The sequence below is a fragment of the Halichoerus grypus genome, chromosome 5 (assembly GCF_964656455.1).
Source record: "Halichoerus grypus chromosome 5, mHalGry1.hap1.1, whole genome shotgun sequence".
Lineage (NCBI taxonomy): Eukaryota > Metazoa > Chordata > Mammalia > Carnivora > Phocidae > Halichoerus > Halichoerus grypus.
Genome location: NC_135716.1, coordinates 179,266,320 through 179,288,601, shown reverse-complemented (window position 1 = coordinate 179,288,601; position 22,282 = coordinate 179,266,320). Strand labels below are relative to the sequence as shown.

The 22,282-nt window shown below is 44.4% G+C and overlaps 1 protein-coding gene across 3 annotated transcripts in view; it reads right to left on the bottom strand.

The window, feature by feature from the left end:
- The window catches only part of MTOR (mechanistic target of rapamycin kinase), a 123,954-nt gene that overhangs the window by 78,843 nt on the left and 22,829 nt on the right, over positions 1-22,282 (bottom strand). For all 3 annotated transcript variants that reach the window (XM_036065210.2, XM_036065220.2, XM_036065236.2), the window contains exons 14-25: positions 20,042-20,164; positions 19,343-19,432; positions 19,127-19,219; positions 18,097-18,231; positions 17,728-17,857; positions 16,124-16,374; positions 6,553-6,639; positions 3,370-3,537; positions 2,768-2,880; positions 2,291-2,453; positions 1,069-1,161; positions 246-392 (exon numbers count right to left, since the gene is read on the bottom strand). In XM_036065210.2, the coding sequence (XP_035921103.1) occupies positions 246-392; positions 1,069-1,161; positions 2,291-2,453; positions 2,768-2,880; positions 3,370-3,537; positions 6,553-6,639; positions 16,124-16,374; positions 17,728-17,857; positions 18,097-18,231; positions 19,127-19,219; positions 19,343-19,432; positions 20,042-20,164 (1,593 nt within the window). The remainder of the gene's footprint in view (positions 1-245; positions 393-1,068; positions 1,162-2,290; positions 2,454-2,767; positions 2,881-3,369; positions 3,538-6,552; positions 6,640-16,123; positions 16,375-17,727; positions 17,858-18,096; positions 18,232-19,126; positions 19,220-19,342; positions 19,433-20,041; positions 20,165-22,282) is intronic.

Sequence of the window (22,282 nt, the reverse complement as noted above, 5' to 3'; positions counted from 1 at the left end):
TGAAAGCTCCAAGGAAGCTTAGAACTTTGTTCTACACTTAACCTTTATTTTTAAAAATGTGTAATTTGGACACCTGGAAAAAGACGAAATGACCTAAGCTCATGGTGTCTAGAGTTTCAGAAAAATGCTTGGGCTGCTCTTTGGTTGTTTTAAACTGATGGTAGCAAGAGCTAAGAGTTCTGAACAAGAGAGAAGAGCAGCGCTCTCCTTTACAACCTGCCCGCCCCCGGAAATCACGGACTTGCCTTTTGGAGGTTGATGGTGCTGACGTGCAGTTTCTTCATGGGTCCTGTTTCTACTGGCCCACTAGCCAATGCGTCTCCTTGGCCACTCCTCAGCATTCGATGCTGGTAAATCAAAGGGTCTTCTTCTTCATCAGCAAGGGTGTATCCCTGCAACCAGAGATTTACAGAAAAACCCTGCAACTCCGCTAGGTCCTCCCAGGTTAGAAAACACCCTTAAACCTTGGGAAGGTCGCATCTTCTGGAAAAGTCAGGATGTCAACAAGAAGGAAAAAGTTATATGCATGGACAAAATGAACCATGGGTGGGCTACACTACAAAGATGCAGACCCATCTTTGCTGGTCACTTTTGGTCAGTGACAGCACTGACTCCACAGCATGAGCACAGAGCTGGCAAAGCTGAAACTGTGGGCAGCGATCCAAGGGGCCAAGTGCTACGAGCTGGGGGGCAAACAGCCCGCCGCCTGGCTCTGTGTGGCCCAGAAGCCAAGAAGGGTTTCTATATTTTCAAGTGACTGGGGAAAAAAAAAATCAAGGAGGATGACTATTTTGTAGCACACGCAAGCTATTCAAGAAGCACACCTTGGCGTCCCTTAGTGGAAGCACACAGGCAGGCGGCCAGGCTCACGCTCTTCCACGAGCAGGCGGCTGCTTTCCGGCCTCGGGCAGCAGGGCCCAGTCACTGCCTACAGAGCTGAGAAAAACCTGCTATCTTTACAGAAACTGTTTGCCCATCACTAGTTTAGGACTATAAAGCCAGATGTGCTCCCAGACCCATGAGGAGAGTCAACGGGGGACTCTGGGACAGAAACCAAGCGCAGTTCACCTTGACAATTCTGCAGATAAGGACATCATAGCGCTGATGGTTGATTCGGTGTCGCACCAGGACTTTATTCACCATTGGAATGAAGATTTGGTACTGTCAAAGGAGAGGGAAGAGGTCAGAAACGTTACTCTGCAGAGAGGGAGGCAGACAAAAGAATGCTATAGCTAGTTCCCCTGAGTTTGGGGTGGCTCTGTGTTACTCAGAAGAATCACCTACTTGTCTGTCTGTCTGTCTCTCTCTCACACACACACACACACCCCGCTACAATCCTAGTCCCTATGCCCTTCCATCTGGGTTACTGTGATGGCCTTTGACTGCTCTCTCTGCTCCCACCCTTGGCCTGGTCTGTTCTTCCACACAGCACTGTGAGTCACCAGGTCAGACCATAGTATTCCTGTGACCAAGATCCTCCAAAGTCTTCTAGTCTTGCTCAGAATAAAAGCCCAAGTATTTATAATGGCTCACAGCAGTGATGTGCAAATTTCTGTGGGCATCAGAATCTTCTGGAGGGTTTATGAAAGCAGAGACTGCTGGGCTCCACAGCCAGCTTCTGGTTCAGGGCTGGGCACAGGCCCAAGAATCTACATTTCTAACAGGTTCCCAGCTATGCAGATACTGTCCAGGGACATCTGAGAACCACTGGCCTACGGCACCTGGTCTCTATGCCCCATCCCAGCCCCGCCTTATCTCTACGACCTGAACTCCAAGCCTTCCCCCTCACCCCCCAGCACCCTCCTCTGAAGCCACACTGCTTTCCTGCTGTTCCTTGGACCTTTCAAACGTGCTGCCTCCTCACACCTTTGTATTTGCTACTCCTTCTGCCAGCATCCAACCCTCTGGGCTCAGACCTTTATTTGGGTCTCTGGTCAGACGTCAATTTATCAGAGGTCTTCACTGTCCACCCTAAACAAACAGCGGCTCTCCCCACTCACTCTACACTCTTATGAGACAGACTGTTTATTAGCTTTGCCTCACTGGAATGTAAGCTCCATCAGAACAAGGACACCATTCTGTTTACTGTGTTATCCCAGAACAGCATTTAGCGCACAGACATGGCTCGAGAAATATTTGCTAAATAAATGAAGGACAATAAAAGCAAATAATTCCTAGTTCTGTGAAGGTAGTTGAGAGCTACAGACTAGCAAACAGAGATGCTCACAAACAGAAGGCATCTTCCCCAAGCCAGGCAGAAGAGCACGTCTGTTCAGGACTCCTGCCTCACCTTCTTCCCCAGTTGGAAGACCAGTGAAGACAACGTGTCCATGGCCGTGGGACGCAGTTCCGGGCTCTGGTCCAGCGTTCGAACAATCGGATGAATGATCCGGGAGGCGTAGTCAGTGAAGTCCAGGGACTCCGTCAGGCGGTCCACAGTCTCTAACGCGGCCCTACAACAATCGCGGACATACGGTAATTGTTAACACATGGTCCCAAAGTACGAGAAGTGGCTGAGGGTTATCTTATCAGCACCAAATGGGAAGGCACGGCCTCGGAGGTACCTCGGGTGACATGGATCCAACATAAGTCCCAGTGGGATAGGGATGGTTAAGATTTCCAGAAGCCTGGGGCATTTCTGGACTAAAATAAAGAGAGCTGAGGTAACAAAAAAATGGAAAGATGGCATGGGAACTTAAGAAAAGGACATTTTTAACCAAACATGAAAAGCTTGATGGCTGCTTAGTCCCAAAGCGCAGGTTCTTACTTCCGAGACGGCAGTGGAACTTCCGGGGCATCAAACAGCTTCACGATAGGGGGCAACAACAAATGCAGATAGTCATCCAGGTTGGCGCCAAACAGCTGGATGGCAGCCAACAGCTGCAAAAGAGAGCAAATGCCCGGTGATGAACAAATAAAGGCAGGTACCAAGCATACAGAGCGGGGCAAGGGTGTGGGTAATTCCGAATTCTGTGGGGACTCTGAAAAGCCTTCAGTAAGTGGCCTTGAGCTACATTCTTTCGGTAGCCTTTCCCCTCTCCCCCATTTTATTTTGCTTGTGTATTATTTTGCTTTCTCTGAGCTTATTTCAATGGATAAAGAATCAGTTGCTAGATAATAGGAGAATGGGTCCGGGATAAAACATTTACCAAGAATAATCCAATAAAAGAGAGAAAACACAAGTCCAATCAAGAGAGGATTGTAAACATCCTGTCAACTGCACACATCGGGTATTAGCATTCTTTGGACTTGATCTTGTGGATCAAGCACCATCCTGTCACTCAGACCAGGGTCTTGCCTCTTAGCTGATCATCCCTGGACTCTGACGGATGCTAGGAATCTCTCTAGAGGACACCTTTCTGGACTCACCTTGATGGAGACGATGCGGCCTGGGCTGTTGTCATGCATGAAGACACGTAGCATGTGTGGGATCAGCTGGGGCAGGTAGAGCTTAAATTCACCCCCAAGAGCTACCACAATCTGCTCAATGAGAAGGATGATCGTGCTCTGGATCGAGGTGTTCATGACCCAGAATTCCTATAAAGAGAGAAGAGAGAGAGAAGCAAAGCCAGGTGCTCTTCTGCTGAACTAGGAATCAAGGAACTGAGACTGCCCAAAAGAAGCAAAACTGTAGTGAGCACAGTCTGCCCCAAGAGAGACTCCCTCCCCAGCCTCCTCTCCCCGGGCCTCTTTGTATCCTAGGTCACAGTTACAGTGAACAAATTAAACCGCATTTCCCCAAACGCACCAGGCTCCTTTGTTCCTCTGTGCTTTGCTTGTGCTGCGCTCTGCCTAGAACTCCACCTTTTGCTCAGCTAAGCCCTGTGTTTCTAGACCCGGCTCAAGCCTCACTTCCACGAAGGCTTTCCTGTTCTCCTTCCATTACACACTTTGGGTCCCTCTGCCCCCCTCTTTTCTAGTACCTGTAGTAACTTCATTTTCTTTGCCACCTTCTCTCTGCTAGACTGTAAACTAGTTACGGGCAAGAAACCCCTTTGAGCCACCTCTGTCTCCCTAGGACCTAGCACAGCACCTGGCATTGTCCAGCCACCCGAACACGTTTACAGAGTGAATGAATGAGTAGGTTTACTTTACTCAAGGGGCTCTCAGGCTGCCCACGGTGGATTCTCTACGTCGGGTACCAGCCACTCTCTACCAGAAGATGATTCCGGAGTTTAACAAAGTTTCTTGCCCTTCCTGGATTTAGACTTTGCTAGTCTAAATACTGCTAGGTATAGACAGCACCTGACGTTGGCCCCAGATCATTTTCAGGCCTGGATGATGCCACAAAAGGAGCACTTTTTCTACACCTGTATAGTTATGTTCCACGTAAGTTACTAAAGTAAAAACTTGGCCAGTTGGCCACAGAATCTGCCTCAGTACCCCAAATTGGTCTGAGTTTCTGACTCCAGGAAAAGCTGTCATTTCAAATCAACTCAAAAAGAGAGTTGCCTACTCCCTTGTTTGAAACCTCCAGAGAAGGAGACTTGATGATGATAGATTAGCCCTACTAAGGATGGCAACACATGCATATTCATACTTTGGGGCCCTCAACTAATTCAGAGTAAAGTCAATGGAAAAAAAAAAAAACTCCTCAGAAGAAAAGCATTATAGAAGCATAAAGTATTTTTATTAAAAAATGTCTTAAAAATCAAAATAGTCTAGAAAGTAAAAACCATACTAAAAGATGCCGGTAAGACTTTCTCTCTGCTCGGAGAGAGAGGTATTTTCTCTGAAAAAGCGATTTTCTCTAGATAAAAACCTCTGCCAAAGAAACATCTCCGATTTTATAAACTCCACGGTCGGTCTGATGTGCATTCACTTGGCCCGCACGCTGCCTTCTTTAGAGAAAACCCTCCTAGCTCTCCACTGTATTACTGTTGGCTTCTTACAGCGGCTTCTCTCCTTCAAAGAAGCCAGGTAGCCTGCCCAGGGATCATTGTTAAGAGACTGTCCTCATCCCAGGCTCAGGGGCACTCATTAAAATGCCCAGGGTCAGCAGTCAAAGGAAGAGCCCCTGGTGCACCTTACCCATCTTGGAGGAAATGAAAGCTGCATTTTGCGAGTATGAAGCTCCCTGCCTCAAACTTCTGTGTTTTGGTCCTAAGTCTTTTGGGGGGACTAAGTCTCTGATTAGTTCTGCTTCCAACCACAAGTACACCGCTGCCTGCTGGGCCCCTCCCCCAGGCAGTCCATCAGCTCTCCAGCACTCTGCTCAACTTCCTTGTCCAGAGGCCTCCGCCGCAGGAGTTGGGGAGCAAGCAAGCGGTTTTCATTATTTGTACAGACAGGAGTTTTTCAGTTCTGAGACCCAGTTTCAGGGAAGTTCCAGTTTTGAAGTCAGCCACTTTGATTTTAGTCCTGCTGCTTCCTCCAAGCTAACTACAAAGGGCTGGCAGAGAGGAGCAGAAATCAGTGAAGAATTGTCTTCCCATTCTTTGAGGGCACAGCTATCTCTGCAAAGCAAGCTTCCCAATAGACATTTAAATGATACAGAACAGCAGGAAGCAGGCTTCCCCCTCAAACAGAAAAACGATACTGCCGCGGACGGGGAGTCCTCCGCACCTACTTAAAGCACGTTATAAAATCTGGGACGGGAGCCTTTCCTCAGGTGCTGCTGTATGTAGCCAGAAGGTGGCATTTATGTTCTTTTTTTTTTTTTTTTAAAGATTTTTTATTTATTTATTTGAGAGAGAGAATGAGAGAGAGAGAGCATGAGAGGGGGAGGGCCAGAGGGAGAAGTAGACTCCCCGCTGAGCAGGGAGCCCGATGTGGGACTCGATCCCGGGACTCCAGGATCATGACCTGAGCCGAAGGCAGTCGCTTAACCAACTGAGCCACCCAGGCGCCCCGGTGGCATTTATGTTCTTAAAGGCGGTGGGGAAAAGCCTCGCCTTCTTCCTCAGTGCCTGACAGGAGTTCATCGTATTTAATAGCACTACCGAAACCCAATCCCCAAACCTCTCTTAAGGCCGTGGTTTTATGGGCCGTAAGAAGGAGGGCTTTCACGGGAACAGTAAAGCACTGTTGTGATATTAAAGTGAAATTGAGGGGCGCCTGGGTGGCTCAGTCAGTTAAGCGTCTGCCTTCGGCTCAGGTCATGATCCCGGGGTCCTGGGATCGAGCCCCACATCGGGCTCCCTGCTCCACAGGAAGCCTGCTTCTCCCTCTCCCACTCCCCCTGCTTGTGTTCCCTCTCTCACTGTCTCTCTCTCTGTGTCAAATAAATAAATAAAATCTTAAAAAAAAAAAAAAAAGTGAAATTGCTTTGTTGTGTGTGAGGCAGAGAACTCAAGAGTCTATTTCTGGCAGAACAAGGACTTCAGGATTCTTCCTCCAACTTCACAGCTCGTACTGAGGGGCCGGAGCCTGCGGCAGCAGCCCCCCTCCTCTGACATCACCCACCGGGGCACCCTGCCCCGCGTTTTATACTCCTGTTGTAACAGCTCTACGAAGACCCGTGACAAAAATGTCCGTGCTCTCCAAACCTGCCTCTGAATGTTCCTTGACCCAAACACTGATGAACCGGCCAAAGCACTAACTTCTACTCACTCTCATGAGGGTGACTATTTCATCCATATAAGGTCGGATGTGGCTCTTCACAAAGGACACCAACATTCCCAGCTGCTGGAACAGGAACTGGAATGGAGAAGAGGTCAGCAAGTTGGCATCAGGAAGGACGGAGAGCTCCCAGGGTTACCCTAAGTCCGTGGGAACAAACGAACACCACTATGGAATCGGTTTCCACACCATCCATCTACTGAGTGTAAGTCTAAAAAAACTCAATTGAAAGCCTTTGGCAGTGATTGTGGTGGGGGCTAAAAACAACTCTCAGTAGCTTTACACCCCAGCCAGGCGAGCCAGGCTTTGGGGCCAGACTGGCTGTCCTGAGCCTCGATGCTATCTCTTGGCTCTATGACCTTCATTTAACCTCTCTGCACCCAGCCTCTTCAGGGAGAAGATGCAGGTAACAGTACTTGTCTGCAGGGCTTACTTTAAGTTAAATGGGAGAACACATGGAAAGCACTAGCACCAGATGTGAATACCGTGAAGTGCTCCATGAACACCAGCTATCACTGAAGGATTCACGGAGTGACTAAAGACTTAAAAATGGACATGAAATTTTTAATCACCTGTAAATGTATCTTTTGTCTCTTCAGTTCTAATTCACTACCACTTACTTTCTAAAATAAATACGGCTAACTATTACGGGTATTGTGGTTCATGTGTAGTAATTAACTCAATTAATCAGATCTTAATTCATGAGGTAACTGTTTATCTCTGAGAAACTGTGCCCCAAAGCAGTTAGCAGGGGCGCCTGGGTGGCTCAGTTGTTAAGCATCTGCCTTTGGCTCAGGTCATGATCTCAGGGCCCTGGGATTGAGCCCCGTATCCAGCTCCCTGCTCAGTGGAGAGCCTGCCTCTCCCTCTCCCTCTGTCTGCCGCTCTGCCTACTTGTGCTCTCTCTCTCTATCAAATAAATAAATAAAATCTTTAAAAAAAAATTTAAAAAACAGTAAGCAACCTGGGGGAGGGATGGGATACGGAGATTCTGTTCAGGTTGATACAGTGCAGCTGTAAGAAGGGATGCCATCCACTAAAACAAGGTGGGAATAAAAAGGCTTGGGTAAAGGTAATCCAGCTACTTCCCTGGCTAAAGATGTCTTTAGGGTATGGTTTTTATTTTGTAGTGATCTTCAGATAGTGCTACATGTCAATATGCAATAGCAAATCATATTCTAAACTCCCCTCCCCGAAAGATTTTTCTAGCTTTCTATGCCTCTGCCTCCTCCTATTGATAAGACAATTTAGCATAATGAACATACATATTTTCACTTTTTTTTAAATTTATTGTTTTTTTTATTAACATATATTATTTGTTTCAGGGGTACAGGTCTATGATTCATCAGTCTTACACAATTCACAGACATATTTTCACTCTTATCTGCATTTGGAAACTTGGGCAAGTTAGGATTAAATAAAAAGTGAAAAAGTGTTGTTTCAAATAGCAAGTAACAGACTTATGGACTCACTACCTGAAGAGGTGAGACTCATAGGACATACAGGGTTGGGCTCCAAGGGAGTGTGGATGCATTCCCTAATGACAAGGACACCAATGGATTCTAAGGTGGTTCAAACCTGCCCACCACATGGCACAGGTTCGACTCAACTCAGGACAGCCATCCCTACCTACCGCTTGGGAGCCTCCTCATCAAATCGCTGCTGGCCCTTTTTGTGAAATGGTCTCTATAAAAGGACATTCCAGAGATTAAGGGACGTGAAACTCTAAGATTAATGGTTTTTTTAGCTAAATTTTTGTTATGTGAAACCTGAAAGAAGGCAGAAAATAGAAGCTGGAGGAGAAGCAGGGCATTGGGGATGGCAGGGAGGTCAGGAAAACCATGAGACCGAAAGGACAGAGCCTCCTGACCCCTGCTGTCATTTCACATTAGGTGTAATAGGGAAGCCCGGTGGTACTAAGCCATCTGCAGGAGCCACAGGACAGATGCCCACAGCAAGTGCCTCCCTCACAGTAAGGAGCCCAGCAGCGCCCTCTATTTCTTCTCCCTTAGATTCTTCCATAAGCTTTTCTTCTCTTTTTTTCCCCCCGAGACATTAGTATATTAAAAGAATATATCATTTTGTTCTTGAAAACATGGTGGGTTAGATACTCCTACTATGAAAACCCTAAAGATAAACAATAACAAATACTGTTATTGTGTCATCAGAACCAAAACCTTTTACAGAAAGCCAGACCTTCAGAGGGCTATGTATTAAGAGAAATGGTGACCCCCAACTTCCCCCAAACCTGTCCACTGGCAAAAGGAGACAAAGACATTTGTCAGTCTTGCTGTGGAGTCTAGGTAGGAAAAAGTCTCTCCCAAGAGCTTGTAATCTCAGGTCAATCTCATATGAGTTTAGGGGGTTATTTTGACTATCTGTGTGGACTGAGAAACTCTTAAGCCAAGAAATTAACTTAAAGTTCTCCTGGGTCACATGGTAGAAGCAAACACAAATCCTCTTCAGACAGATGCAACTTGAGAGCAGATTTTCTAGTACTGCTCCAGGGAATGCCCAGCTGCATAGGATACATGATCTAAAAGTATAAGACACTAAAGATAGACCACTGCCAGTGTGACTCAGTAGAAACAATAAATAGGATCAGACCCATCACAGATTTTATATATATATTGGAATTACTGGATAAAAAATATAAAACCAGTTTAAAATGCTTAAAGGAATAAATGTGAGATTTTAAAAAATGAGTAAAGAACAGGATACCACCCAAAAATACTAAGCATATTTGAAAGAACCTAGTATACCTTTAGATACTAAAAAAATGTAGTTGAAACTAAAAACTCAAGGACAGGTCAAAAAGACACAGTTGAGGAATTAGTGAACAGAAAAGGGATGTGAAGAAATATCCAGAATGGATCTCCAAGAGATAAAGTTGAAAAATACGGACAAGAAACTAACAGACATTAAGGACAGAGTGAGCTCTACATGTGAATCAAATTCTGGAAGGAAAAAACAGAGGGGTGGAATCCTCATATTCAGGAAGTCCACAAATTTCAAACAGGATGTGAGAAAGAAATCTGTACCTAGATACACAATAGTGGAGCTTCGGGGCAACAAACACAATGAGAAGATCTGAAATAGCCACTGAGAAAAGTGAGGTGAAGTGAAAAGGAATCGTGATTTCTCAACAACAAAAGAAATCAGAATGCGTGGGATCATATCTACAGTTGCAGGAGAACCCAGAATTGTATCCTCAGCTAAATAAAGATTTAAAAAGAGGGTGAAATAGAAGGATAATGATCCTGGAGGAAGCCCCGAGGTGGGAGACAGAACACGGAGAATCGAGACGGCAAGTATGTCTGCATAAAACAGTGATGATGTTTAGCTTGACGGCAGAAAAAAAAAAGTGATACTACATAAGAGGGAAGGAGATAGTCTGAGCAGTCACTCTAAGTTTTGTATGTTATTCAGGAGAAAGATGGAGATACGGATTAATTTTTTAAATTAGGTATTAAAGTTAGGTATGTGAGGCAAAATCTAAGGGTGAGAAGGATGAAATGAATCCATCCTTCATCCTGTACAGGGGAATATATTCCAAAGAGCTCAAAGATCTGAGTGGAAAAAATCAGGGGGTGCCTGGCTGGCTCAGTCGGAGGACGTGTGTGTGACTCTTGATCTTGGGGTCGTGAGTTCGAGCCCCACATAGAGATTACAAAAAAAAAAAAAAAAAAAAAACAAATTAAAAAAAATGTGAAAAGCAAGGCCAATCAAGTACAAAAAAAAGGTAAAAATGATGTACATACAAGGCTTTTTGTTACAGGATTACTTTAAGTATCAAAAGAATGGAAAAGACGCAAACGTTCACCCACAAGGACGGGTTCAACAGCTGTGGACCGCGCACGCAGCGGGGCGCCATCACCTCGCAGGGGTGCACGCACCCTCGGTGCTGCAGCGGCAGGATCCCCACGACGTGCCGCCGTGACAGTGAAAAGAAGCAGGCGCACAACAGAGTTTCCATTATGTTCTCTTCTGTGGCAGGAAGGCGGGGGAATATGGATTTCCTCACATTTTCAAAAACAAACAGCAAAAACATAAATTGAAAAATGATCAAATAGTTACCTTAGGGGGGAAGTGTGGTAGGCAAAATAATGGTAAGCCAAAGATGTCTGTGCCCTAATCCCTAGATCCCACGAATAAATGACCCTGCACGACAACGGGGACTTCTGAAGATGTGATTAAGGTTCGGGACTTTGACGTGTGGAGATTCTTCCTTAAAAGCAGAGAACCTTGGCTGGCAGTGGGCAGAGAGAAGGATCTGGCAGCAAAAGAAGGGTCAGAGAGATGCAATGTTGCTGACTCTGAAGGCAGAGAAAGAGGGCCAAGGAATGTGGGCAGCCGTAGAAGCCAGAAACAAGGGAGATGGACTGTCCCCTAGAGCCTCCAGAAAGGAACATGCCTCAACAGCACCCTGATTTTGGTTCAGCATGACCTCTGTCAGACTTATGACCTACGGAGCTGTAACATGATAAATCAGTGCTGTTTGAAATCATGATGTTGGTGGGGAATTTGTTATAGCAGCAATAGGAAACGCTATAGGAAGAAACAGGGTAATACGGATGGGGAGAGAAGCTAGACTTCACTGAACATATTTTATAGTTTCGGCTCTGGAACTATGTTAATGTCTTACATAATTAGAATAAAACTCAAATTAGGAAAACCTCAAAGAAATTTCTGAAAACTGAAAATAAACAGAAACAAATTTAATTATAAATCAAGTTGGTTGCACAATCACTCAAAGACGAATTTCAAGCGACTTTAAACACAGTATTTTGGTGTTTATCCCCGAAAGGACACAGCCTAAGAACGAGAAAAAAAAAAAATCATAAAAAACCTTGAATTGCATTCAGTAACCTTACCGTTATTACTAATACTGGTCATTTACCATTTATATGTATACAAGATACATGCAAGAATGTATTCTGCAAGATAAAGCACGTAATTGTAGAAACGTCAGAACCAAGTAACGAGTTTTTCAGTGTGAGAAACAAGTATAAAATCAAAGTAAAAACTCTTAAATCTTAAATTTGCATTGGAAAATCTGTATTACTTCATGACTTGTGTTTCCTCTTTCTAAAAATTACTTATTTCTATTTCCGTTCACTGAAATGGCCAAGAAACAACGATATGCCAATAGCAATGAGCACCCCAGCACACCAACTGCAGTCTCTAAGTACCATTTCTCACTTAAAGAAACCATAACTCCTTGGAAGTGGCCATGCCCAGGCTTGAGTGAAATGTACTTGATAAGCTCAGAATAGCTTTTTTTTTTTTTTTTGCCAGAAAGCAAAAATACAATCAAAGACTAAGACCACTGGCCAATGTAAAAAGAACACAACAGCCAGGCTGATTAGGATAATTAGATCATGAGAAAGAACAGTGCCTTCAACGAATAAAAATACTATATATAGCTCCATGAGTTGATAATGATACTCCAAAAACAGTAGGGGTTGTGGGGTAGTGCCTGAGTCACCTTTGAGAAGTTGCAAGGGACTTGATTTATTACTCTGAAAAACTGATAAATAAAAGTAAAGAATCATGCATTTATTCTTCCCTCCCTGTATGAACTATACTTCAAATTAACTGAATGAATAGTTGACAACATAAAGTTCTTTATAGATGATCACTAACTAATAAATCTAGGAATAATGTAATTAGAAAATCACAGCTTTCCAGTTGCTAACTAAATAATCATTCTAGAAAACAATCTTCAATGAACACTAAAATGATTAGGAGAAAGGCTGACAGGGAACAAAGGATCACAGTACGTGAGCCCACTGATTAACCTTAACATCACTAGAAATTGGGATGATTTAGAAAAGATTTGCTTACTAACTGTTGTTAGTATTTGAAGTATTCAGTACCGCCTACGAAGTATGTCTTGCCAAAAGAAGGAAGCTGAATTTAATCGACTCTAAATCTAATCAGTTTACAAGAACTTAAGATATCTTGAAGATACAATCAGCCAAATCCAGAATGGGAAATTCTATAGGACAAATGACCTGCTTTCTTCCACAAATAAATGGCATGAAAAAAAAAGTGGGGGAAAAAGGAGAACAGATAGAAAGAGAATTAGATATATCACATATCCCCCCAAATATATAAAACAGAACTGACTAAACTGTGAGAAATTAATAAATCCACCACTGTAAGGGGAGATTAACTCACTTCTCTCAGTAATAGAGATGAAGCAAACCAAAAATTAATAAAAATACAAAAAATTTGAACACAGTAAGTATTAAGTTCAAATCTAATGACATACATGGAACTTCATGCATAACATCAGCAAATACCTGCTATTCCCAAGCACAGAGGAAACATCAAAATGGATCAAGCATTCGACTATTAAGGCAGTCTCAGCAAACATCAAAGAATCGTAAACCCAATGCAATTAAGTTAGAAACAGATATCCAAAAAAGAAATTTGAAACCCCATAAATCTGCAAATTAAAATATCCACTTCTAAATAACTCAATGGTGAAAAGAGAAATCATAGGCAACATTAAAAACACTTATCTCTAAGCAATAATGACACTAAATTATTATTCAGCTATGAAGAAGGAATGAACTACTGATCCATGATGAACCCCAAAAGTATTATTATGTTAAATGAAACAAGCTAGACACAAAAAAAACCACATATGGTTCTAACTCTATGAAATGTCCTGAAAAGGCAAATCTATAGGCATAAAGTAAATAAAATGAATAATTTCTTAGGGATGCCTGGGTGGCTCAGTTGGTTAAGCATCTGCCTTCGGCTCAGGTCATGATCCTGGGGTTGTGGGATCGAGCACCACGTTGGGTTCCCGGCTTGGTGGGGAGCCTGCTTCTCCCTCTCCCTCTGCCCCTGCTCATGCTTGCTCTCCCTCTCAAATAAATAAATAAAATCGGGGCGCCTGGGTGGCTCAGTTGGTTAAGCAACTGCCTTCGGCTCAGGTCATGATCCTGGAGTCCCGGGATCAAGTCCCACATCGGGCTCCCTGCTCGGCAGGGAGTCTGCTTCTCCCTCTGACCCTCCTCCCTCTCATGCTCTCTGTCTCTCATTCTCTCTCTCTCAAATAAATAAATAAAATCTTTAAAAAAAAAAAAAAATAAATAAATAAATAAAATCTTTTTAAAAAATGAATAATTTCTTAGAAAAATGTGACCAAAACTGTTTTAAGAAGAAACAGAAAAACTAAACACATCTTGGAACCTGTAGTTAAAAAAAAAAATTATATAAATATATATATATTCAGGCCAATTCCACTCAGGATTAGTGGATGTAAAAAACTGATATTAAGGGGCGCCTGGGTGGCTCAGTCGTTAAGCGTCTGCCTTCGGCTCAGGTCATGATCCCAGGGTCCTGGGATCGAGCCCTGCATCGGGCTCCCTGCTCCACAGGAGGCCTGCTTCTCCCTCTCCCACTCCCCCTGCTTGTGTTCCCTCTCTCGCTATCTCTCTCTCTGTCAAATAAATAAATAAAATCTTTAAAAAAAAAAAACTGATATTAAGGGGCGCCTGGGTGGCTCAGTTGTTAAGTGGCTGCCTTCAGCGCAGGTCATGATCCCAGGGTCCTGGGATCGAGCCCCGCATCGGGCTCCCTGCTCCGCGGGGAGCCTGCTTCTCCCTCCCCCTCTGCTGCTGCTCCCCCTGCCTGTGCTCACTCTCTGTCATATAAATAAATAAAAATCTTAAAAAAAAAACAAACTGATATTAAATATTAGATAGAAAGTCAATGTATCAAAAAATACATCATAACCAAAATGGTTTTAAAACAAGAATTCAAAAATATTTCAACATTAGAATATGTATCAGTGCGGGGCGCTTGGGTGGCTCAGTTGGTTAGGCGACTGCCTTCGGCTCAGGTCATGATCCCAGGGTCCTGGGATCGAGCCCTGCGTCAGGCTCCCTGCTCAGTGGGGAGCCTGCTTCTCCCTCTCTCTCTACCTGCCACTCTGCCTACTTGTGTTCTCTCTCTCTGTCAAATAAATAAATAAAATCTTAAAAAAAAAAAAAAGAACATATATCAATGTAATTCAACATATTAACACACTGAAAGAGAAAAAAACATACGATAATCACACCAGACAAATAAAAGGCATTTGATAAATCTAATACCCGTTCATGATAAAAACTAGCAAATTAAGACCATAAGGGAACATTTATAACCCTTAAAAAGCTACCTGCCAAAAACCTACAGGAAACATTATACTTAGTGAGTAATTCTTAACAGCAGTCCCACCGAAATCAGGAAAAAAGATTAAAGATCTCCAGTTTCACAGAGTCTAACCAACATTGTAGTACAGGTCGTAGAAATGCAAATGAGGAAAAGTAGTAACTGGTTTACAGATTAAAACAAAAAACTAGAACTTTCTCTTTTTGCAGACTATATGATTATCTACAGTGAAAAGCTAGGGAAATTTAGTTAAGTTATTGGAATTAGTAAGAATTCAATGAGGTTGAGTACATAAACTGCACTTCCGTACTCCAGGCACAAAATTAGAAAATATACTTTCTAAAAAGATATTATTTACTCTAAACATACACCAAATTGAATATATAATCACAGAGGAAAAAACTGATTAAAAAATTAATTCAAGGGGCACCTGGGTGGCTCAGTCGGTTGAACGTCCAACTCTTGATTTCAGCTCAGGTCATGATCGCAAAGTCCTGAGATCAAGCACCAAGTCAGGGCTCCATGCTCAGCGGGGCTCTGCTTGAGATTCTCTCTCTCTCTCCCTCTGCCCCTTCCCCTGCTCATCCACACACATGCTTTCTCTCTCTCTCTCAAATAAATAAATCTTAAAAAAAAAAAGCGCCCCCTTGAGCTTTATTGAGGTTTGCGGCCAGTCGTGGCCTAGGTAAATAATCACAGAACCACTCTGCAAGTTGTGTAGTTTAGAGAAAGAAAAGAGAGCAAAAGGGAGAAACAGGGAGGGAAAGGGGGAAATTTCTACCTTACAGGAAAGGGCCAGCTGTTAAAAGGAGAAGAAATGGTAGAACTAGAAAGTCCTTACTTTGCAACCAGTGTGATGACGGATTCAGGCAAGGATCATCCACAGCTGCTCAGTCATTGGGTCGAAGATAGGGAACAGGACTGTCGCAGTCTCAAAGTATCACCCCCAGATTACTTAATGACTCAAGAAAAAGGCACCTTACAATGGAGAGCTCTGACAGAGACCAATTTAACTGCGTGCTCAAACTCAGGATCAACACTAATGGGAGAAGCTGACATTACAAGATCCGGTAAGAGGTATGCAATGTCACCTCTGTAATATTCTCACTAAAAATGATGGACTTGATGGACTTCAATCTAATCACGAGGAAGCAACAAGTTCACACAGTGGGACATTCTACTGGACAACTGCACTGAACTCTAGGTACACCCCCGCCCCCCAAAACACACACTCATCGTTTAGCCATTCTGAGGGGATAACCCAGGAAACTAAACCTGTACCTTCAGGGCTTAGGAGTTAGGGGGAGGGGACGTACTTGGCCCAACAGCCAACAGGGGGCATTGGTAGGAAGTGGGGCTCAGGAGCAGGGGTGGGGTTTTAGCTACTTACTTCCCGGATGGCCCCGTCGCAGACCCGAATGACATTGAGGAATGTGGGCATGACCTGCGGCAGGAACTGCACACACTTGAGGCCCAGGGACTTGAAGATGAAGGTGATGGCCTGGACAACCATGGTGTGATGGTGCGAGAGGGACTGGTCCCGGAAGATCCGCATCAGTGCCACCATGGACACAGCAGGGTAGAACTCATCCAGGGGCAGGTTGCCCATGTTGACCAGCATCTCGCTGGTGCTGTAGTCGGCTAGGACAAAACGATGGCAACAATCACGAGCTATACGTGCCATGACTCTGACTCGGAGCAGAACCTGGCTAACAACAAACAGCCAGACCGTCATTCAGCATTCATGGGGAATACAGGCTATATTAGGAACCCATGAACAGGCTCTCACCATGAAGAATTCAAGAGCTTTTGGCTGTTCTATTACCCCGACCACAAAAGCCTAAAACGGTACATGATGGGTTTTCTTTAAATTGCTATGTTTAACTTCGCTTCTTATCACTACAGTTGACAACTTTGTAGTTGAAACCATCAATAAAAATAATTATTTCCCCAAATGAAAGTAAAGGGAATCAAATTAGGCTAACATCTGTTCAACAGCTGCTCGGTCCCCCTAGGGATGTCAGATGAGGGAGCGGCAAATGCTAGCTGACCTAACAGCGAGCCTCTCGAAGACTGGGTAAGGGGAGGGTGAGTGGTGCACTGAAGAGGCCAAGAACTAGACCAGCCGAGAGACTGGACTGGCGCCGCCGAGCAAGGACGAAACCTGCAGGGACTGGGCTCAGACTCTGGGTCCGAAAGGTAACGTCAGAGCTATGCTTCTCTACTATACAGAAGAACTGGAAGCAATAGGATTCCATCCATAGAGTTTAGAAACAAATTATTTTGAGGAGAAGACTCCATAGCTCAGGGGTTAGAGCACTGGTCTTATAGAAACAAATTATTTGGGAAAATAACATTTTGCTGGAATGGTTGGGAGAGCCACTGCTGAACTTTTCATTCTTTCGTAAATAAGCCCGCCCTCGTGAACAATGGGTTAAGTCTAGAAAAACCTGCCATAGCCCCATACCCTACCCAATCTCTCACGCTACTTGTTAAAAGGCAGAGTGGCTCCAAGGCCAGAACAGCTGATGAAAAAAGAGCCCTGGATTCTGACTGCTACCACTTTCTCTATGCCCCTGAGCCTGGCCTCAGGGTTTCCCTAGCAATTAAAACTGGGAGAATAAATTCTACCCTCTTCCTCCTTGGGTGTCATTAGAATAGAAAACATCAAAGAAGCACTAACAAAGAATCAGAGATGAACAGAAGTGATGAAGTGATAATTCACATCTCTCTCATCAGCACCAAAAAGTGGGTACAGACTTGGCCTATTGACCCTTGACAAAGAATCTGGACAGATGTAAGGACTCTGGACACCCTGGGAAGCAGCATCCCTATTGTGATTCAAGAGGAAACTTGACTTTCCATTCAGAAGTCCTGAAGTGAGCCAATATGCTATAATTTGTTATCCAGCCCAAGGCTCTTTCTAAACACAGCTAGCAAGGGGCTTTGTGAGGTAGGAACTTGGCGAGTCTCTCATGGTTCCCCTCAACTTACAGGAATCCTGACTTGACTTGGATTCGGACAGGCTGACAGCAGAAGCGTCGCGGGACTGGTCAATCATGCCAATGTTTACTTTGTGCTTGTAGGGATCCAGGGCCCCCAAAAGCCCTAACACACGGATAGCCTGGGTGGGAAAGGGGAGGGGAAAAAGAAAACATTCATCACAACATCTGATGACAACAGGTTTGATGACTAGTTCTCTCACGTTCCATGACACCCAGTTCATACCTGAATGACCAGCTAGAAGAACAAAACGGAGGACAGGACATCTAATCAACACTCCGTCAGAGCATGTTAATGCCACAATCTCTCTCCATTCTTCCAGCAAAGTCTTTAAAGAACCAAGTTTGCCATGTTCCTTACCTCTCTCCGTGTACCCTGGTTCTGCTCAGTCTTCAGAAAATTCAGAAGGACCTCAAGCAAAGTGGGGTACTTCCTGTAGGGCTCCACCACATAGCCAGTGCTGGCCACCAACTGTCCCAGGGTCCACAGAGCCACCTGGACAAACAACAGATCATGTGGTTTGTTGAGCCAGTAAGAGAGAAGAGAAAGCATGGTTTGTACTGTTTAATGATTGCAATGAAGCGTTAAGAGGCTTTTCCAAGAAAAGAAGTTTCCAGGAGAGGCACTAACCATCTACAGAAATCCTTGAGAGTCTGGGTGCAAAAACAAGGCCACAAACCAATGCAACAATGACTGGATAAAAAGATAAAAGAAGGGTGCCTGGGTGGCTCAGTTGTTAAGCGTCTGCCCTCGGCTCAGGTCATGATCCCAGGGTCCTGGGATCGAGCCCCGCATCGGGCTCCCTGCTCCGCAAGAAGCCTGCTTCTCTCTCTCCCACTCCCCCTGCTTGTGTTCCCTCTCTCGCTGTGTCTCTCTCTGTCAAATAAATAAAATCTTAAAAAAATAAAAGAAGAGCCCCACCATTCTTAAAGGAAATACACAGTCCTTCCACATCCTGAGTGATTAACAGGAGAAATCCGACTTAAAAGGAAATTAAGATTGTTCTTAATTTTGGTCTAGTCACCTAATGACCTTGGTGACCAAACAAAATGAAGCCAGGGCTGGGGGAGGGTGTGCTGAAGCTCTACTTGCCTCCACAGCTACAGGCTTAGGCTTTCTCTTTCCCTCTAGGGGCTGGGGTTCTGATAGATAATCTGGACTTTCTTTTATCTAGAGGAAAGGCCACTGGCCAGCCCTGATGATTACTGAAAGTGACTCCAGGTCAGGATGACAGCTAATTCTGGCTCCAGATCTTTCTTCATTTTACTCAACAGATACTTCTGAGTACTTACTATGTGCCAAGCTCTGGGTTAACTAAGTGACGAAGAGAGGCAAGGGCCCTGACCTCCCAGGGGCCTGTTCTGCTCAGTCTGGGATGAGTAGTACTCACCTGCCTTTTGGCCAACAGAGAGGAGTCCTGGAGCATGTCCATGATGATAATAAAGAGTTCATCCACCCATTTCCTCATTTCTAGGCCACTAACCTACAAAATGAAAAAGAGGGTAGTAGGTAAGATTAGAGATTATGGCATTACAAAGTATTTTGATTTCCTCAGAGACTAAACAGTATTCTTTCCATCCTATGGAAAATGCAGTTATCCCCTTACCTGAGCCAATTCTCCTATTGTAGCCAAGACATTATTGATCACACCTGGGTTTGGGTCAGGGTCCGGATCTTTCAGTTTCAAAATTAAAGCCTATGAAAAGAAGGTATGATAAAAATGAATGCAGAACAGAATCTACTAGAAACCTTTCTTTTACGTAAGTAAAATTCACCCGAGAGACCATTTCAATCCTAGACAAAACTTCTAGGCTTTGTGAATCCAGAATTTCTCCAGAATGTGGATTCTAAAACTTTTCTCCATACTGAGCCCAGTTAGATATATGAGAAAGCTGAGAAACACCATGATTTAAAAATGTTTCCCATGCCTTCTCAAATGGTATCTGATCATTTGCCACATTCACATAAGTTTTCAAAGATTTCACAAGCCTCTAATATACTCAGATTTTAAAGCGAATTTTTTTCATTTTGAGGGAACTATTTCATGCCACTATCTACCTACTTCTCCTTTCCAAGCACATTTGATGATGTGCTTGAAGCTTATATCTCACCCCTTATAAAAAGAGAGCCCTTTCCTGCAATTCGTGAGATTTTCGCTATTCTTTCTGAGAATGCTTGATGTGGCCCTTGACCGCGAGCCTGGGGCCGAAGAAATTATCTACTGAAACACTCCCACTGTCTCAAAGAAGCGGACATAAGATGACCCGGAGAGAAAGTGCCAGTGTCTCTAGCTTCTGTGAGCTACCTTCAAAATGGGCTCCATGTAGGGGCGGATGAGCCGTGGGGCATTAGAGACCAGGTGCCCCAGCATGCGGGCACTCTGCTCTTTGATTCTTCCAATGCCGCTGTGCTCCAGCTCCGTCAGAATCTGCAGGGAAGAAAGGCCCGTATGGTAGAGGAAGTTCTAGAGAGGAACGGTGTATCAAAGGGGAAACGTGGCAGGGAACCAGAGGAAGGAACCAGAACTGCATGCGGATCAAGTAGCTGCTGGATCCTCCACAAAGGCCAACAGTCAGGGACACAGCAGTGGTGGGAAGAAAGACTGCTGGAAACCAGCCCCAGTCCCCACAGTGCCCCAGCCCCCATGGTCCCTCAGCTGTCCCCAAGCACAACTTTAACAGTACGGCACAGGCCCAGGGGGCTGGGAATACCAACAGGGACAGTGAGAGCAGGGGTCTGCAGAAATGAGGAACGAGGGAAGGGCTCTCTTCGAGAAAAATCTTTGTCTGGACAGCAAATCACTAAGGGGGCCTATAAATAATGACAAAGAATCAAAGAACAGTCAGAACAGCTATTCTGTTGAAAGAAATGTTAATACTCAGTAGTGGTTTCAGGGACATCTAGATAAACCCAAACAGTGATTATATCAACAGAATCCCCTTGGACCTTGATGAACAGAAATAACATGTTTGTTCTGACATCCTTAAAACACCAGTAAATCAGCAACGTTCTACTCGTCGTGACACAGATATAAACAACTTAATATAGACAGACTTCTGGCGAGCTGAAGTTGCCAGAAGGAAATCTCTGAACCGTGAGAAAAGTGCATGTTAACTCAGCTACCCAGAGGAGGAGTCTACAATTTAATAATATATTTTGTCTTAGGTTATTGATTTAATAATCCTGACTTTCTGGATCCCCCCAGCAGCCTGTTTTCCCCCGTCACAGCAGACACCAGCAAGAGTGGACAGAGAGGGATGCTGAGAACAGACCCACGTGAGCCAGGAGATGGCTGGCAGGCAGGGAACAGATGCCCGAGAGGAGAGTGCCAATCTCTGGAGCACCAATGGCCAAATCAAAGATCCCCAAATTCACTTCCAGAGCCAGCAAGCATCGCTGCGCCCTCAGAACAATACCCAACACCCCCTCTGATGATCGAGAGGCATGAGGAAAAGGCCAAAGCACATTTAGGTAATGTCCCTTACCAAGGCGTGCAAATGTGTGATTCAACTTGTGAAGGTCTGTATCCACATTTGAAAACAAGAAAAATTAAAAATTTGGGGGTTTCAAGGGCTAAGCTCAGTACATGGTAAATTCATTCAATGGTGCTTCACATTCTCCAGTATCAGGAAAAATGAGATGGCCTGATAGCCCGGCAGCTTATTGTAACCTTCTAGCAGACACAGACCATGCCTGGCTTGTTCGCTAATGTTTCCAGCACCCAGCAGGACCCGGAACCTGGAAGATGTCCAAAACATCTATTGACTGAATGAACACACTGATATTCTCCTTAGGAGATATTTCTATATCAAGCTTCTTTAAGCAGGATTTGGGCTGGCAGGCTCAACAATGATTTGTTTTCCTTCCCAAAACCTTAGGTATTTTAAAAAAAGACTTAAAAGGATAGGCACTCCTATCACAGGCCAGTAGTTGAAGAAGTAAACCATTAGGCTACAAACAGAAGTGCCAACGTAATATAATCCTCTAATTTGACTGATGATATTACAGTCACTTTAGTTATGATTGTGAATACACGACATTTCTCTAGGATGAAAGTTACGTATGTTAATGATATTTCTGTGTTTACATTCTTTACGTGGGTGGGTCAGGAAGCAGAGCGGGAGGGAGGGGCAGGGTGGGGTCGGGGGACAGGAAAGGACTGGGTGAGGCACACTGAGACCCAGAAGAGGTGGGTGGAAAGACCTCAAGGCAGGAAGGACCGGACCATGCACCACTCGCAAGGAAGCCAGACAACTTATGTGGGTAGGTGGAGACAAAAACTGGGCAGCTAGATTTTAGCAGGAATTGAAAATCCTGGGGCGCCTGGCTGGCTCAGTCAGTGGAGCATGCAACTCTTGATCTCAGGATTGTGAGTTTGAGCCCCACATTCAGCGTGGAGCCTACTTAAAAAAAAAAAAAAAAAAAAAGTCCTAGTAGATGGAACAGCAAGGCCAATCTGAAGCTCCCTCTGATTCTAGTCCAGCAGCTTAGCTTGGCATCTGACATTATTTAAGAATGAAAGCCAGGGACCACAGACCAGGGGCAA